This window comes from Periophthalmus magnuspinnatus, chromosome 20, assembly GCF_009829125.3.
Source record: "Periophthalmus magnuspinnatus isolate fPerMag1 chromosome 20, fPerMag1.2.pri, whole genome shotgun sequence".
NCBI classification, from domain to species: Eukaryota; Metazoa; Chordata; class Actinopteri; order Gobiiformes; family Gobiidae; genus Periophthalmus; species Periophthalmus magnuspinnatus.
The window spans coordinates 21,724,162-21,743,109 of NC_047145.1; the positions used below are offsets into that span (position 1 = coordinate 21,724,162).

The 18,948-nt window shown below is 39.8% G+C and overlaps 1 protein-coding gene across 1 annotated transcript; it reads left to right on the forward strand.

Annotated features, from left to right (window-relative positions):
• The first annotated feature begins 768 nt into the window (after nt 1–768).
• On the forward strand, nt 769–8,315 carry bloc1s5 (biogenesis of lysosomal organelles complex-1, subunit 5, muted). The gene is made up of 5 exons (XM_033985741.2): nt 769–1,046; nt 2,735–2,817; nt 2,915–3,044; nt 4,362–4,420; nt 5,869–8,315. Exons 1-5 carry the CDS (start codon nt 1,028–1,030, stop codon nt 6,037–6,039), a joined length of 462 nt encoding a protein of 153 aa, XP_033841632.1. The 5' UTR covers nt 769–1,027; the 3' UTR covers nt 6,040–8,315.
• The last annotated feature ends 10,633 nt before the right edge of the window (nt 8,316–18,948 follow it).

Consider the following 18,948-nt stretch of genomic DNA (forward strand, 5'->3'; position numbering starts at 1 on the left):
AACACAAGGATAATGTCAAAAGGTCACGTGCATTTACACACAAGCAGTTTAATTACACCTGCACCTGCCATTTTTATTATTGTCTGAGACCTGCTGAAAAGGTTTATTTTTAACACGTTCGTAATTTGAGTAAAACAAAAATATACAAATAAAACCAGACAGAAAAAACAAATATCGATTCAATTATTTATGTTGAAGAAAATCTTTATCAAAAATACTTTTACTTAGTCGATGTGATACTTTTACTTGTACTCCTTTTTTTATTTGTAGTTTTACTTAAGTAAGAGAGTACTTCTTCAACATAAAAACATTGCAGAAACTATAACTTTATTTGATTAAACGAAAATATTCTACGGTTACAGGATAAACTTATTAAAACTCATTATGCCAAAAAATAAAAAAATAAAAAGTACACATGAATTTATTAATAAATAATAATTTTGTCATGACTACATCTTAGTATATCAGTGTAAACCTAAATACGGAGCAAGAGTGACACCTGCTGGTCACAACAGAGAATAGTTGTCGGTGCGGGGCCAAATCATCAGCTCAGTTTCTTTGGGGAGTTCCATTCAACTCACTTTTACCAAACACTTTAAAAAGCATTAACATTTTCAGAGACACGTTATTTTACTTTCACTTTTTACCTTAATATTAATTATTTATACAACAACGTTACATGTGAAAAATGCAGAGAAAGTTTTCAAAAATTATAAATCTGTGACTCCCCTAAATCTGCGGTTTGGTTCAGCCCGACTCCAACCCGGAAGTAGTATTCAATATTTACATTTCAAGTCACCTGATTTATATTCAGCTGACTTTAATCATGGAACAAACCCCGTAAAGTCTCTAGTTTAGTGAAAGTATGAGGTTATGTGGATAGAAACTTTTATTTTCTGCGCTGACATGTTTCTGTGGCTGTGTTTGTAGCTCGTGTGTGTTTATATTAGCACAGTTAGCTCAGTTAGCTGTTAGCCGTTAGCAACTAATCTCTTTAATTTTAAAGGCGCATTGTTTTCGTGTAAACATGGACAAAGTCATTAAAGGTGAGTGCAAATGTTTACAATCACTCTCCTAAAGTAAAATTATGTTGTTTATTGTTATGGCATGATTAAATGAATCTGTACATTACTGTAATTTTGCATCTGCGGAGTTTGAAGTGTTATTTTCTGTATAAAAACATGATAAAGAAATGTTTAGTTTGGTCGAATTATGTGTAAGAAGAGGAGGAGGAAGGACTTATGTTTGTTACTGAAGTAAAGGTACAGATATAGAGATAAAAGTAAAAGTATAACATGAAAAAAAATACTTAAGGAAAAGTATTGAAGTACCTGTTTAAAAATGTACTTAAAGAGTAAAAGTATTTCACACAAGTGCTGTTCATTTGTTAAAGTGTAAATGTAGTGATACTGATTAAAAATTATACATATTTTAAACAGTATCAATACAAACCAGTTTCTTAATATTTCTTATGAATTTTGTGTATTTATTTTTGTTTTGCTCAAAGTCGAAGCTTGAACTCAAAAACTTGAGTCAGGATGTTTCCATGAACATGGTAAAAATAACCCCTCAAATCAGATGAAACTTTCATAATCATAAGTACTTTTTACTTTTCAGTCCTGTTCAGAAATGTAGTGGAGTAGAAAGTACAGAAGTAAAAGTAAAAAGTATCCACTATAAAATGTACTTTAATAAAGTACAGATACCTGAAATTTCTACTAAACCTTTTAACTAACTTCAATTGAACTGTTCTATAATTGTCTGTACAGAGAGCGTTTTGTGTGCATAGTGAGTTTGTTGTGTGTATATGTGCTGGTGTGTAACATTTGCGTTTGTGTTATTGTTGTTCTCTTCTCTTTCCTGTCGACCGTTTAACATCAACCTGTTGAGGGACTGAAGATGGAAATTAGCCACGTTGGCTATAATCTTTACATATTTACATTTTTAAATATTCATTAATATGTGCTGTCCCTTTACAAATAAATACAATAAAAATAAGTACAGTGCTTTACTACTTGTACTTCATTACCTTCCACCACTGGATGCAAGTATTGTAGGATTCACACAGCTACAGTGATTTTCTAATTCATGAAACACACATTTGAGTAATTAATAGGCCTGTCACAACAATCACTATATCGACTTATCGTTCGTGTATATATATGTATGTAAAAGCTGGAACTATATATGTTTCGGCTCAATATTTACTATCGTGTTACTTTTACTTTGCACTACCGGGAATTTGTGGTTATTTTTTGGCTGTATAATAAGATTTAAGCTGTGAAAGATGAATTAATAACCTCATATGACTCATTACAGACTCAAACTAACGACTAAAGTATTTCATTCTGCTATTTATTTATTACAGCTCATGATTTTTAACAATATTGCAGGTTTAGAATAGTTTTTGTGGTTTAAATCTATCTTTGTTTTTTATGTCAGTACCATAAATTATTTTAAATATCATCATTTATTGTCTATATTTACTTCAGCGATATATATGACTTCAGAATGCGTTATCGTAGCAGTGATAAAAGTTTGCTAAACACATTCCCCTATACGATTGCGTACCATTTTATATTCCAGTTCCTCTTGTATACTTTGTGCAGCAGTTATACACAACTCTAAGTTTACTCTGAACTTATATGAATTGGACTTGTTCATTGTGGCTGTCATAAAAACAACACTATAGTTTTGTTCCCTGCCATTAAAAGTGAATGTGATTGTCTTGCAGATGTTGGCGATATCCAGTCCAGACTATTGGACCACAGACCCATTATCAATGCAGAGACGCGCTACTTTGTGAGGGAGTTTGAGGTACTTACCATATGTTTGGAGCCATAACAGACAGCTACATTTGTTTAATTGCTTTGTGCAGTGAAATGGGGCTAAACTTGTACCTTCTGTTGTTTAGGAGAAGCGTGGCCACAGGGAGAGTCGACTGCTGGACAATCTCTATAAAAGTGTGACAGAAACCAACGAACAACGGCAGAACTCCAGCTCCGAGGAAATAAAGCAGCATCTGGCTGACGTCATCGCACGATGTGAGGCTCCCGGGAGACAGAGAGGGACTTGGACATTATTTTTGTGGATTAGAACATTATCTTTGAGATCTGTTTATCACTGTCATTTAGGGTTTCACTTTATCCAATCAGTTAATGCCTTTTCTTATATTAAAGGGCCCATATTACGCTGTTTTTGATCTACACTGCCTGGCCAAAAAAAAAAGTTGCCACCTGGATTTAACTAAGCAAATATGTTGTTGTTGCTGCAGTTGGTTCGGTCGAGGTTCAGCAGAATGAGGTCAGCTGACACCTGAATATACTGAATGACCAGGTTATTCCATCAATGGATTTTTTCTTCCCTGATGACACGGGGCGTATTCCAAGATGACAATGCCAGGATTCATCGGGCTCAAATTGTGACAGAGTGGATCAGGAGCATGAGACGTCATTTTCACACATGGATCGTCCACCACAGAGTCCAGACCTTAACCCCATTGAGAATCTTTGGGATGAGCTGGAGAAGCTGCAGCGTCAGACTCGACCATCATCAATGCAACAGGTGAAGAATTAATGCAACACTGGATGGAAATAAATCTGTGACGTTGAAGAAGTGAAATCGAAACAATGCCACAGCGAATGTGACGTAATGAAAGATAAAGGAACAAACAAATATTAAACTGACCTTTTTTTTGGTGGCAACTTTTTTTTGGCCAGGCAGTGTATTTTCTACTGTTTCCTCATCACAAACAGACCTAGAGTTGTGTTTTGTTTCATTTACACATGTTTAATACATAAATCCTGTATATTTAGGCCGAGTTCTTCTCTCAAACTGAAAAACACTCTGTTCCACCTTGTGATGTCATCATGTGGTAATACAGGAAGTGCTCCACTGTGTTTTTAAACTCCACACACCTTCATTTCTAGAATGATTTGGATAATTTCAGCCCGAGAATTTCCAATCTCTACTAAACTAAAGGTAGAAAGTAGCTGTTAACTTAAACTACCACTTCATGACATCACAAGGTGGAACCGAGCATTTTGAGCTTTGCATGTAGACAAACTAATGATAAAGTGTTACTCAAACATGTGAATGAAACAAAACACAACTCCAGGTCTGTTTTTGAGGAGGTAACAGCGTTAGAACATTGTTTAAAGCTACAAGAGTCCATTTTGTGTGATATAGGACCTTTTAAGTAAACATTTTTCCTGATCTTTTTAAAGTTGACAGCGCATGAAAAGAGTCTACGCCAAGTATTTACTGAACACATGTCCTCGTGTCCTCTTCTTGTCCTTGTGTCCTCGTCAGGTTGGATACATTTACGGTATTTACTTTAACTATTCCTCTTCTTCTCACAGTGGGGGCTGCAAATCACGTGGTGCAGAGGATCCAGCAGAGGGAGCTAGAAGGACAACAGGTAAAACCATCAGGGTCTGCTGTAGAAATTATGATTTAGTCTTGTGCTATTTCATTGTCAGATCTAAAATTAGACCTGGTGAATGTTTGCGCAGAGCTCTGTCCTGAAAAACAATTAGAGATTCAATATTTTGAGTCAAAATGTCAAAATATTCTGAAAATTATTTATAATGTTTTAGTAAAGTGTATTTTCGCCTGAGCTGTTTGCCACATGGACACATCGGGGCTGAGTGGTTAGCATTCCTGCCCACCCAGTTTGGAGTTTGGACTTGGATTTGGAGGTTTGTAGGGGCCTGTTTTGTATCTCAAATTTCCTCAAAGTGAACCGTAAAGGTGCACTGTGTAACTTTCCTGGTTCACAATCTGGTAGTTTCCATGGAGATGTTGTAGCTTTGCCTGGAATGTTGTACAGTTTGGAAATAAACGTGTTAATCTTGTGTTTATTCACCCGCTTGTCTCTATGGAGAACTCATTAAAATGTACTTAATGATGACAGTGGCTTAGTGAGTGTCGCTCCACTGATCTGAAGGTTGGCGGTTCGAATCCCGCTCTTGATATGAACATCGTTGTGTCCTTGGGCAAGACTCTTAACCCACCTCGCCCCCAGTGTCTGCGTACACTGTTGTATGAAGTGTGAGTGGTTCCTTGATGTAAAGCGCTTTGTGTGACTTGAAAGTGGAAAAGCGCTGTTTAAAAATGAGTCAGTTTACTTAAATATATATTGTTGTCATCCTTTGAGCAGAGTTTGCTTTACTAAATAAGCTTTACTCATTCTTTTTTGTATTAATACCAGGTCAGCTGCCATTTTGTGCATGCCCTTATTTGTATTTGTGTTTATTCAGTGTGTTTTTTTCCTAGTTTGTGAGTTGTGTTCACAGACGATGGCAATAAAAGTCTTCTGATTCTGATTTTACAGCTCTAAATGTTGATGAGGTGAAGAATGAGGTGAAGAATGTGCAAATTCATATTAACTTTGTCATTGACTGCTGTTTATTTACTGAAGCTCATGATTTCTAACAATATTGTAGATTTAGAATAGTTTTTGTGGTTTAAACATAGACTGTGTAAAGACGCGGACTGAGTGAGCGTGACGTCACCCACAGCGTTCAGCTCCAAATGAAGCTCGTCGAGGCCAGAGCAGTTACAGACACAATAGTGAAATAAAAAACCCAGGATCATGTAGAGGGTTAATACGAGCATTTAAGACCAAAAATGACGAGTCTGACAGCAGCAGGTACAGAGAGAGGGGCAGTTTTTCAATAGAAAGTGAACTGGAGCCAGAAGAGCACACATGGTCACTTTTTATTTGGAGCTCGGCGGCTAGCGGGTTAGCTACATCCATTTATATAAACGGAAAGAAAAAACACAGGTATAAAACATATATCAGAACAAACAAAAGCATAAACTGTTTTCATAACTGTTTAAACATTTCTAACTCTTTTGTTTCAGAGCAAACAGCTTCAGGAGAACATGGAGCACTTAAAGGAGCAGTGGGCAGAGTTTCTGAAGGAGCAGCAGAGACTGAAGGAGGAGGTGGACGAGGAACACGCCAAGGCTGTTGGAGGAATCAGCGCTAAGTACAACGAAATGAAGAAAGACTTGGACAAATTAGACATCTGATCTGCGATTGTTCACGAAGGTAACACGGTTTATTATGGAACTGGAAACCGTACGCTCGGCCTGCTGGAGTTCTGCAGAAGCTAATTAGAGACAGTGATGGATGTAGTCAGCGCTTGGCAAAAACAACTCGGACATGAACTTGCACAAAGCTAGCATATCCCTAATCACGTGTAATAAAGCTGTGATTAAAAAGCTGGATTTTCAGACCATGAACGCCCCTGTTTTTGTTCCTTTGGCCCACAGCAAACGCACCAAACGTCCCGGAACATGTCACATTTGAACAACCCCGTCCCCGGACTGCGTTTTTGGGCTGTGACGTTTTCAACATTTCAGAATATGTTTAATGGACTCCTGCCTAAGGGGTCCCGATGACACGCATTCATCACACAGGTGAACGCCGCCAAGCGAGGCCCCGCTCTGTGATTTACGTATCCGTAGCAACCGTCGGGAGCAGGTGTGTTTTAAAGCGCAGGCCACATGTCGTAGAAGTGAGCGCAAACAGATCTCGTTCTGCGGTGGAATGTTTGACCTCCTCCAGTAAATTGAACCAAATCAAAGGTAGAAAAAAAAAAAAAAAGCAGCTTGAACGATCACCAGCAGCTGCGTAGTGTTTACTCTGCCACCTGCCGTAGCGATATAACGATCACGACTCCGCTATTTCTCCGACTGTTTAGACAGAACGAAACATAAATCTCTTTTCTTAATGACTTCTCTGTTTAGGTTTCCCATTGAACACACGTGCGTTTACAGTGCGAATGTATAGAACTGCTTTCAGCTACTTGTACCTCTCTCCTCTGCATGTCTTCAACTTAATCTACCAAAGCTGCTGCGTTTCAGGCGGTGGAGTAAATGTTGATACCAAAACTCAACACTTGGTGACGCCGTTTCATTCAACAAATCTCACTGAAGCGTATCCGTTTGGTCGCGTTTGTTTTAGATCTTTCCCACTGAACACACATGCGTTTACAGTGTGAATGTAAAGGACTGCTTAAACTTTAACATTTAGACCACGTGTGTCAAACTCAAGGCCCCCGAGCCGAATGTGGCCCGCCAGGTCGCTTTATGTGGCCCACGGCAAGGTAAATTAAAAGGTATGACTGTCTCAAAATGTCAGTTTATCAGGAGATGTGGCCCTCGATGAAAATGGTTTTGACACACACCTGATTTAGACTTTCTGAAACGCAGCTTTGGTAGAATGATACCGAAACTCAACACTTGGCGGCGCTCTGTCCTTCAACAAAACTCCGTGAAGCCTGTCCCGTTTGATCGCATTTGTTTTAGATCTTTCCCGCTGAACACATATACGCATAGAACTGCTTTGAGCTACTTGTACCTCTTTCCACCTCATGTCTTAAACTTAACATTTAGACCACATGTGTCAAACTCAAGGCCCCCGAGCCAAATGTAGCCCGCCAGGTTATTTTATGTGGCCCACGGCAAGGTAAATTAAGTTATCACTGTCTTAAAATGTCAGTTTATCAGGAGATACACAGTTGTACAGCCACATATTTAATCTATAGAAATGCACATGCAATATTTTTAACTTGAATAAATACAGAAACGGCTAATGAACAAGTTAAAAAAGTAGTGGCCTTTGAGGGCAGCTAATTTGGTAACGTGGCCCTCTGTGAAAATGGTTTTGACATCCCTGATTTAGACCTTCTGAAACGCAGCTTTGGTAGATTGATGCCAAAACTCAACACTTGGCGGCGCTCTTTCATTCAGCAAAACACGGTGAAGCACGTCCCGTTTGATCACATTTGTTAAGGCAATACAGGAAATAAGATGTTAAAGATTAAAATATAAACTAGAATGGAGTCCTCTAACAAATTTCCAAATCTAAAATGAGCTGTTAACTTGAAAACCACCACTTGATGACATCACAAGGTGGAACAGAGCATTTTGAGCTTTGCAAATGTTACAGACTAATAATAAAGTGTCACTCAAACATGTGTGAATGAAACAAAACACAACTCCAGGTCTTATTTTGAGGAGGAAACAGCGTTAGAACACGACTTAAACCTCACAGGAGTCAGTTTTGTGTAATATAGGATTTATAAAGTAGTAGTAGTACTATTATGTACACGGTATAATTTTTAAACAAAAGCTTGAACTTACAATGTGTGGCTAACAATGCAACGCTAACAATCACAGAACTGTAAGACGTGTGGCGTTTATGTCAAACAGCTGATCCTCGAGGCCACGTCATGTTTGCACTTTTTGTATTAAATGTTGTTTTCTCACATAATAAATAATAATGTATCTATAGAAATCTCAAAAGTGCATGTGTGTGTTTTTTTTAAGGATAATCAAATTGCAGTTTCATCAGTTTATAAAAGTTTTCACTCAGTTTACACCCAAAGCCCCTAGTGACAAATAGAGATCAGCCAATATGTATCATTTTTCATGGCCGATATGTTTGTTTTTGGGGGTTTTTTGGATGATATTTTTCCATTTTTTTGAGGTCGATATGTTTTTTTTTCATGGCCGATATGTTTGTGTTTTTTTTGTTTGTTTTTTTATATATTTCATGGCTGATATGTTTGTTTTTGGGGTTTTTTGGATGATATTTTTCCGTTTTTTTGAGGTTGATATGTTTTTTTTTTCATGGCTGATATGTTTTTTTTTTATATATTTCATGGCCATTATGTTTTTTCATGGCCAATAAGTGTTTTGTGTTTTTGGTCATTTTGTTTTTTGTTTTTTTGGCCGATATGTTTTTTTTTCATGGCCAATATGTTTTTTTTTGTTGTTTTTTTCAATATATATATTTCATGGCAGATATGTTTTTTTCATGCCCGATATGTTTTTTATTTTATTTTTTTATATATATTTCATGGCCAATATGTTTTTTTTCTTGTCCAATATGTTTTTTTCATGTTCGACATTGTTTTTTTATGGCCGATATGGTTTTTTCATGGCCGAATCTGATACCGATTGTTTAGAATCCAGAGCAACCCATCGCTGATAAGCTCTGCCGATATTTTTGGGCCGATAATTTGAGCCAATTATGATTATTATTATTTAAATTGACTAAAAATGTTTTGTGCAGTGACCTCTTTGCACTTAAATGTTCAAATATAGATTTATCGATATTCATTAGGTCACACAAAACAAAATATAGGCTTGTGCTGGAGATTTAAATTAGACTTATTCTGCTTGTGTCTATAGTTATAATTTCTAACCCTCATGGATCATTTTGTTATAATTTGCAGATTTTAAAATCACAATATTCATCTAAAACAACTTAATAAAAGAAAAACAAATCCTGTGGAGGTGAAAACGGGGATTGATCAATGAAATGGCGTCTTGAAAAGATTAAACTCAAACGTGAATCGCTCCAAAAACAACTTCAGGTGAGTAAATGTTGACGGGAAACAACTAGAACATGATTAAAAACTCTGAAAAGTCCATTTTGCAGAATAAGGCAAATAGTCAATACGATAAAATTAGAAAAAATATCTGCCAGTTTCTCTATTTTTAGTGACAAACCTGGATCGGTGTATGAAAGTGAATTTGATCACCTCTTTGACAACAGATCAATACAAATATTAAGTTAAAGTTAAAGTTAAAGTGTCCATATTATACTATTTTCTGATCTGTTCTAATGTTGTTTCCTCGTCACAAACGGACCTGGAGTTGTGTTTTTTTGTTTCATTCACACACGTTTAACACACAAACAAACCTGCAGATTTAGAGTTTTTCTTCTCTCGAACTGAAAACGCTCAGTTCCACCTCGTGATGTCATCGAGTGGTAATACAGGAAGTGCTCCAGTGTGTTTTTAAACTCCACACACCTTCATTTTCTAGAATCATTTGGACCATTTCAGACCTGGAATTGTTAATCTGTACTAAACTAAAGGTGAAAAATGAGCTGTTAACTTGAAAACTATATGCCACTTCATGACATCACAAGGTGGAACGGAGCGTTTTGAGGTTTGGAGATGTTACAGACTAATAATAAACATGTGTGAATGAACCAAAACACAACTCCAGGTCTGTTTTTGAGGCGATAACAGCATTATAACACGACTTAAACCGCACACGAGTCCATTTTGCGTCATGTAAACCCTTTAACTCCTTAAACTCTCGCGTTTCATCGCCGCTTTTTTCTTTGACCTTACGCTGAGGTCGGGCAGCACACTGTTTTGATTGAGACGCAGACAATGGGCCAGAGCTGGTCAGGGTGGGCATTTGGGCACATTCCTGACGTGACTAAGAACGGAGTTAATCTTTGAAAACGCAATTGGACAAATATTTAAAATCCCCCTCTCCTCCTCTCCAGCCCGACTGTCAAACCTCCCGTCGTCATCTCCGACCCGACTTCATCAATCTGCTTAAGTAAAATAAAAGTCCTGCTGGAAAAATAAGATTAGAATCAAAACAGGCTGGCAAAAGGAGGGACGTGCCATTTACTTATATGGCGAATCTGTCCAGCAAAGTCAAAGTTATTTATACAACTCCTCAAGAAAAATGAAGCAGATGTTATCGAAACTGCTCAAAATACTGTGTTGACATAGAGCTATCATTCCCTTGTCCTGTATTACACAAAAATGACTCTTGTGAGCTTTAAACCATGTTATAATGCTGTTTCCTCCGCAAAAACAGACCTGGAGTTGTGTTTTGTTTCATTCATACATGTTTGAGTAACTTTTAAAACGCTCTGTTCCACCTTGTGATGTCATCAGGTAACAGTTTTCTCGTTAACTGCCGTGTTTTACCTGTACTTCAGTAGAGACAAGTGGCAATTCCAGGAGCTGAAATGATCCAAATGATTCTAGAAATGAAGGTGTGTGGAGTTTAAAAACACAGTAGAGCACTTCCTGTATTACCACATGATGACATCACAAGATGGAACAGACCGTTTTCTGTTTGAGAGAAGAAGAAACAAATCAGAAAACCGTGTAACAGTAATAAAAGTCTAACCACAAGCTTTAACCTTCCTGTTATATTCTACATTTCGAGGACTTTTCGCCATTTAAAAGATACAGTCCTATGTTTTTAATCGCTAATCGCTATGGTAACGGCTGTAGTTTTTGGTCACCTGTGGATCGGGGGTGTCGGTCACAGGTTACAGTTACAGTTACAGCGCGGACGGTTCTTAATGAGAAGTGACAATACGGAAATGTGCCGCGCCTCCTTCAGCCAAACCACCTTTCATCTGCCTCTGGGATTCGATCGGAAAAAGAGGGAAAAACGGTACAAACACGGAAGGTCAGGATTCAGTCATTTTGGAAGTGCTCTGGCAGGATGCTGTCTTGGATTTGGCGGCGGGTCACACTGTGCAATGTTGTTTTTATTATAAATACGAGCTTTGAATTCAGATATTTAAGTGAAAATATCCAGTTGTTTATTGTAACACAGAGTTTGGGTTTGAAATGGGAAATGGACTCGTTTTTTATGGCTTTCAAGGAACCGCTCACCCGTTCACAGGTCTAAGGTCGTTCTTACAGTGAGCAGGATTGCCTCTCTGTAGATCAGACCTGTCACCTGCTAGGTTTCCATGGAGATAGTCGACAAACAGGTGGTGTAACTTTAAAGCGCAGATATTACAGCATTTTCTGATCTGTTATGTTGTTTCCTTATCACAAGCATACTTTAGTCCTGTTTAGTCCTGGTTTAGTCCTGCTTTAGTCCCGGTTTAGTCCCAGTTTAGTGCCAGTTTAGTGCCAGTTTAGTCCTGGTTTAGTCCTGCTTTAGTCCCGGTTTAGTCCCAGTTTAGTGCCAGTTTAGTGCCAGTTTAGTCCTGGTTTAGTCCTGGTTTAGTCCTGGTTTAGTCCTGGTTTAGTCCTGGTTTAGTCCTGCTTCAGTCCCGCTTTAGTCCTGGTTTAGTGCCAATTTAGTCCTGGTTTAGTCCCAGTTTAGTCCTGGTGTAGGCCTGGTTTAGTCCCAGATTAGTCCCAGTTTAGTCCTAGTTTAGTGCCAATTTATTCACGGTTTAGTCCTGCTTTAGTCCCGGTTTAGTCCTGGTTTAGTGCCGTTTTAGTCCTGGTTTAGTGCCAATTTAGTCCCGGTTTAGTCCCGGTTTAGTCCCGGTTTAGTCCCGGTTTAGTCCTGCTTTAGTCCCGGTTTAGTCCCGGTTTAGTCCCGGTTTAGTCCTGCTTTAGTCCCGGTTTAGTCCCGGTTTAGTCCCGGTTTAGTAGCTGTTAACTTGAAAGCCACCACTTGATGACATCACAAGGTGGAACGTCGCATTTTGATCTTTGTAGATGTTACAGACTGATAATAAAAGTTACTCAAACGTGTGAATGAAACAAAACAGTTTTATGATGATTATTAAACTTTATAACACGACTCAAACCTCACACGAGTCCATTTTGTGTCACATCGCACTTTTAAAGAAACATTTTGTGTTTCCTGAGTTTTCCCAGCGTGCCGTGCGTTTCTCGGTTCTATTGTGTATAAATACTTTAATAATTAGGTAATAGCTGATTGGGGGGTTTTATCAGACATTCCAGACTCTCACTTTATCGTCATTTGATTATGTTATTCCATAAACTGTATCTGTCCTGTTTGTCCAGCGGATCAGATTGTCCTTATCACGGAGCGGACCAGAGGGGCTCCGGCTGGGTGCTGTCTGGTTTCCTCTCACATTTGTGTTGGCACGGCGACCAGCGGCTTTGGGACCAGAGAGAGCGCCACGCGGGGTTAAAAACAGGAAGAGCGGTCAGGTCTGGAGAGAGGGCAGAGGAGAGCGAAAACAAAAACCCACTTCAGAGGGACCGAGGAGGCGCAGCGAGAGCGGGGAAGACCCTGGAGGTAGACCGGGTACTCCTGGGTCATGTGCCAGGGTTTAGCTTTAAAGAAGAAAGGCATTAAAATCACAATATGACAAATCAAAACATGAATAATCATCATAAACATTAAAGGAGAAGAGAATAAACCCCTTTAAGTCACAGCAGAAAAACAGAACTGAGTCTGGATTTAAACTTTGTCCAATTCGAGGTCTGAGTCACATCAGGAAGAATGATCCAGGTTTAAACAAAACTGAAACACTGATTCAACAGGTTTAGTCCTTGTTTGGTCCTGGTTTGGTCCTGGTTTAGTTCTGGTTTAGTCCTGGTTTAGTCCTGGTTTGGTCCTGGTTTAGTCCTGGTTTAGTTCTGGTTTAGTCCTGGTTTAGTCCTGGTTTAGTCCTGGTTTAGTCCTGGTTTAGTCCTGGTTTAGCAGAGCTTCTTTAAAGTCTATTGTCTTCCTGGTTTTATGTAAAATGTCTAAAGTTTTTATGCATTTATTGTTTATATCCTGAGCCCACGTTAATCTCTAAATTCTATAATTAGTTTTCTGTATTTGTTTGTTTTTTGTTTATTTGTTTTGGGGTTTTTTTGTTTTTGTTTTTTTTTTTCAAATTGTATCTTTCTGTATAAACTTTGTGTATGAACTTTTGACCTTTTTTCATTGTGGTTTCTAGGTAACAGTTGTCGTAGTGATTTACCTCTAGTCTAAAGTTTATACACACACTCATTCAGTATTTTTGTTTTTTTTTATTTTTACCACTTTCTACATTTTTTATGCAGAAAACATCAGATATATGAAGTAAGATATATGGAATTATATAGTAAAGAAAAACAGTTAAATAACTCCACTAAATATTTTTTTTAATATATTTTTTACTCAAATTTTCTAAGTATTCACCCTTTGCTTTGTCAAAAAATATTTAGTAGATTTATTTAACTTGTTTTTTCTTTACTACATAATTCCATATATGTTACTTCATAGATCTGATGTCTTCTGTGTGTATAAAATGTAAAAATGAGTAAAAATAAATAATCTGTCTAAACATTTGTCTGGTGGTGTTTGTTTAAACACCAGAGTTTGGACACATGTTTTTTCCTTTATTTTTACTGCGTCTGTGATGCTTCAGTCGTCCAGATTTGATCCATAGTAAAAGAAAAAATTCAGATCTGTCAACTGGACAAAAATCTTTTTGTTCAGTTGACAGATTTGAATTTTTCTTTTACTATTTGTTTTTACTACGTTCTACTTTTTATATTCGCACAGAAGACATCAAATATATGAAGCAAGATATATGGAATTATGTAGTAATGAAAAACATTAAGGACTAAATATTTTTAAACGAAGCAAAACGTGGAGACTTTGAGGGTTTAAATATAAAATAGTATCTTACTTCATATATTTGATGTCTTCTCTTTGTATTTAACATGTACAAAGTTTAACTGAGATCCAGAACACACAAAAAAAAATGAAATAAACATCACAGAGGCTGAAAAACATGTCACATTTCTGCAGAATCGATGGTTAAAGCCCAAACTCTGTTAATCTGAGGTGAGAGAAATGTGATTTTATTTGTAAATCACAGGCGACCAATGAGCTCCTTCGTTTCACACGTGTCACTGAAATAAACAGATCTGATTGGACAATCACGTTTGACCGGATTTGAGACGCAGCGGAGGACGTGGACCAGACTGATGTCACTCTGTATAAAAGCAGAGATCAGTCTGGATTTGAAGTAGAAAGTAGAAAAAGTAAAGAAAAAAAAGTTTAACCTGAAGTGTAGGTCACGTGTGCTGCCCCCGTCAACCAGGAAGTGAAAGAATAAACTTTACCAAACTTTAAAACTTAAAACAGAAAGTAGTGCACCCATCACACACACACCTGTCACACACACCTGTCACATGCACCTGTCACATGCACCCGTCACATGCGCCTGTTACACACACACCTGTCACACACACACACCTGTCACACACACCTGTCACATGCACCTGTTACACACACACACCTGTCACACACACACCTGTCACACACACACCTGTCACACACACACACCTGTCACATGCACCTGTCACACACACACCTGTCACACACCTGTCACATGCACCTATCACACACACCTGTCACATGCACCTATCACACACACCCGTCACATGCATCCGTCACACACACACACCTGTCACATGCACCCGTCACACACACACCTGTCACATGCACCTATCACACACACCTGTCACATGCACCTATCACACACACCTGTCACATGTACCTATCACACACACCTGTCATATGCACCTGTTACACACACCTGTCACATGCACCTATCACACACACCTGTCACATGCACCTGTTACACACACCTGTCACATGCACCTATCACACACACCTGTCACATGCACCTGTTACACACACCTGTCACATGCACCTATCACACACACCTGTCACATGCACCTGTCACATGCACCTGTTACACACACCTGTCACATGCTCCTGTTACACACACCTGTCACACGCCCCTGTCACACGCCCCTGTCACACGCCCCTGTCACACGCCCCTGTCACATGCACATTAGTGATTTAGCTCAAGTCCGTGTCTGTACAGAAGTATTAAAGTATTAAAGTACCCAATGGGACCAGTATTGACTGACTGGATTCAGAAAAACTTTAGATTTTAGTTTAGATTTTTATCTTAGCGCATTTGACCGACTTTCACTTCACGTTTTTTTCAAGCCAAAATATTTTTTTTCAGAACTAATAAAATCATCTCTAAATCCCAAATCAACCGCACACGTCAATAATTTGGCGCGTTTAGACGTTGCGTGAGCTTCTGCAGACTCGTCCAGCGTTTAGCCAAAGCCCTCTCTCTCACACCGTCGCCCCCTGACAGACGATTATGAAACTACACGACGGCCGACACTTCCCTCTCCACTGCCCACGGCCCGGGACGAAATGCCAATGAACAACAGCGCGCCCGAGTTAATAAACCCGCCTATAACAGCGCCCCGGGGAGTCAGCCATGCATCCATGTAGCTAGTGCTAATAAGATGGATTCTTGAGCGAGGGCCAAAGCTCTCCAAGCGGATTTTAAGACTCAAGTAAAATAAATGAGGTAAAACGAAACCAAGGAAATGCAAACGGGAGAGACTCAAAGCGGTGGAAGAAGGAATCAAGTCTGTTACTGAAGCAAAAGTACAAATACGGAGGTAAAAAGTTACTCAAGTAAAAGTAAAACGAAGCCATTTCTTAATTTTTCTTTCAAATGTTGTGTTTTGTTTTGTTTTTCTCCAAAACTGAGCTCGAAAACTTCAGTCAGGATGTGTCGAAAATGGTAAAAAATAACCCCTGAAATTAGACGGAAAGTACTTTTTACTTTTTAGTCCTGTTCAGAAATGTACTGAAGTAGAAACAACAGATACTGCTCTCAAATGTAGTGAAGTAAAAGTAAAAATATCCACTGTAAAACGTACTTGGAAAGCTAAAAATTCTACTTGAGTACACTACTTTACTGCTCGTACTTCGCTAGCTTCCTCCACTTGGACCCGTGTGGCAAATAAACCAATCAAACCAGATCAGAAAACTCGAAATTTATCAATGAACGATGAAACAGGCCTGTGTCGAAACGCTCGTCTGTCTCGTTAGCTGGACCAGATGAGCTGTTTGGACGCCTGGTTTGCTTCATTTCACAGACTCAGTAAAACAGCGGTGCTCAGCGAGGGGCCAAGAAACACAAGACGAGAGTCCAGCATCAACAAGCTCCGGCGCAACTCACCGAACAATGGACAAAGGAGACACTGGAAACAAGACGGTCCAGGCCCAGATACATGGACTCGGTGAGGCAGGATGTGCTGATCAGTCTCAAACTGTTTTTAAACGAGGTGTTCAACCGAGCAGTTCCACGTGTAGAACAAACCGGACAAACCAAAACCGAGCAGACCAATCCGACAGCCCCCCGTGCGGACTGAACCGATAAGCCCCCGGTGCGGAACCAACTGACTGAGGTGTGTCCGAGTTTCAAACGCGCAAACTTTTAAGTGTCGTGATTTTAGGCGTCTGGAATGAAGGTGAAGACATTTTTTTATCGGTAATCACAAGTGGGATGGAGGTGTGGCTTTGCAGGTCTCAGGTGAGTCTCAAGGCTTTTGCTTCAAGTCTGAGTCAAGTCTCGAGACGGGTAAGTGCAAGGAGAGTCCTGGGTCAAAGACAGGGAAGTCGGAGTCAAGTCCCGAGTCAAAATCTGGCATGTCCAAGTTCGGAGTCAAATACAAGCAAGTCCAAGGCAAATCCCAAGTCAAAGACGGGAAAGTCAGAGTCAGGTTCCGAGTCAAAATCTGGCAAGTCCAAGGTGAGTCCCAAGTCAATGCCCCACAAGTCCAAGTCAAGTCCTGAGTCAAAGACAGACAAGTCCGAGTCAAATCCCAAGTTAAAGAGAGGGAAAGTCAGAGTCAAGTCCCAAGTCTAAGACAGGCAAATCTGAGTCAAGTCCCGAGTCTATGAAAAGCAAGTCAAGTCCTGAGTCAAAGACCATAAAGTCCAAGTCAAGTCTTGAGTCAAAGACAGGCAAGTCCAAGTCAAGTCCCAAGTCAAAGACAGGCAAGTCTAAGTGGAGTCTCGAGTCAGTTCCCCACCAGTCTAAGTCAAGTCCTGAGTCAAAGACAGGCAAATCTGAGTCAAGTCCTGAGTCAAAGAGAAGCAAGTCCAAGTCAAGCCTTGAGTCAAAGACAGGCAAGCCCGAGTCAAGTTCTTAGTCTAAGAAAAGCAAGTCAAGTCCTGAGTCAAAGACCATAAAATCCAAGTCAAGTCCCAAGTCAAAGACAGGGAAGTCTAAGTGGAGTCCCGAGTCAGTTCCCCACCAGTCTAAGTCAAGTCCTGAGTCAAAGGCAGGGAAAGTCCAAGTCAAGTCCCAAGTCAGTGCCCCACAAGTCCAAGTCAAAGACAGACAAATCCAAGTCAAGTCCCAAGTCAAAGACAGGCAAGTCCCAGACGAGTCCCAAGTCAGTGCCCCACAAGTCCAAGTCAAGTCCCAAGTCAAAGACAGGCAAATCCAAGTCAAGTCCCAAGTCAAAGACGGGCAAGTCCCAGGCGAGTCCCAAGTCAGTGGCCTATAAGTCTAAGTCAAATCCAAGTCCTCTGTTTTGAGCTTCAAGTCATTTCAAATCCTTAAACCAAAGTCCTGAAGACAGCTAACATTTGTGTAATGTAAATACTTTTTAAACTCAATTGTACTACATGAATTTGTTGCTTGACGAAAAGTGAAATAAAAACCCCAGGATCATGTAGAGCGGCTTAAAACGAACATTTAAGACCAAAATGACAAGTCTGACAGTTTTCCAATGTAAAGTGAATTGGAGTCAGACGTTCACCCGTGTTTTCTTATTTGGAACGTCGCGGCTAGCAGGTTAGCTCTGTGCATTTATATAAACAGACTCTATACTGGGACAACAGACCCTTTTCCCTCCTGTCGACTCCCCTGTTCATTTCACATTCACATGCAAAAAAAATCACATTATTGTCACGGTTTCTTTGTGAAAACCTGCCCCGGAGAATGTGTCCCCCGTCGTTCCAGGTTCACGCCCTCCGCTCCCCGTGAAAGACGTCTCCACGGAGCGTCCACAATCCCACACGGCTCCGACCAAACTTAATAAACCAGTCAGATCCGCCACTTCACCGCCGCGTTTGGTCGGGCGAGGAACCCCCCCCCCCCCCCCCCCCCCGCGGCAGGACAGAGCTCAGGGTCATCTTGATTGACAGGACAAAGGGGTGGAGGTGTGTGGAACGGCGGAGAGGGGGCGGAGTCAGCCCCACGGGGAGTGAGTCTTTCCCCGGTTTTCTCCAGGGAGGCACGGGCGCTGCCGCTGGAATGCATGAGAGAGGGCGGCGACAGAAAGCGTTCCCGGGATGGTCCGAGGATTTAGGTTTGATCCCGGTTTATTTCAGAACTGTTGACCTGTTGGGGGCGCTGTTTTCTCATGACTAGAGCTGGAGACTTGACGTTTTGACGCCTTTTTTCGCACTCCTTTGTAGCAAAATCCAGAAGTTATTTTCAGAAACAAATCATCTAATTATCTAACATTTATAAGAAAGCTCAGTTGTTTTTTTGTTTACCGTTTATCGTATTAGAAGCAACGTAACATTTTTTCTGTAACTCTTCATTTGAAACGTTTAAATGCGTGCTGT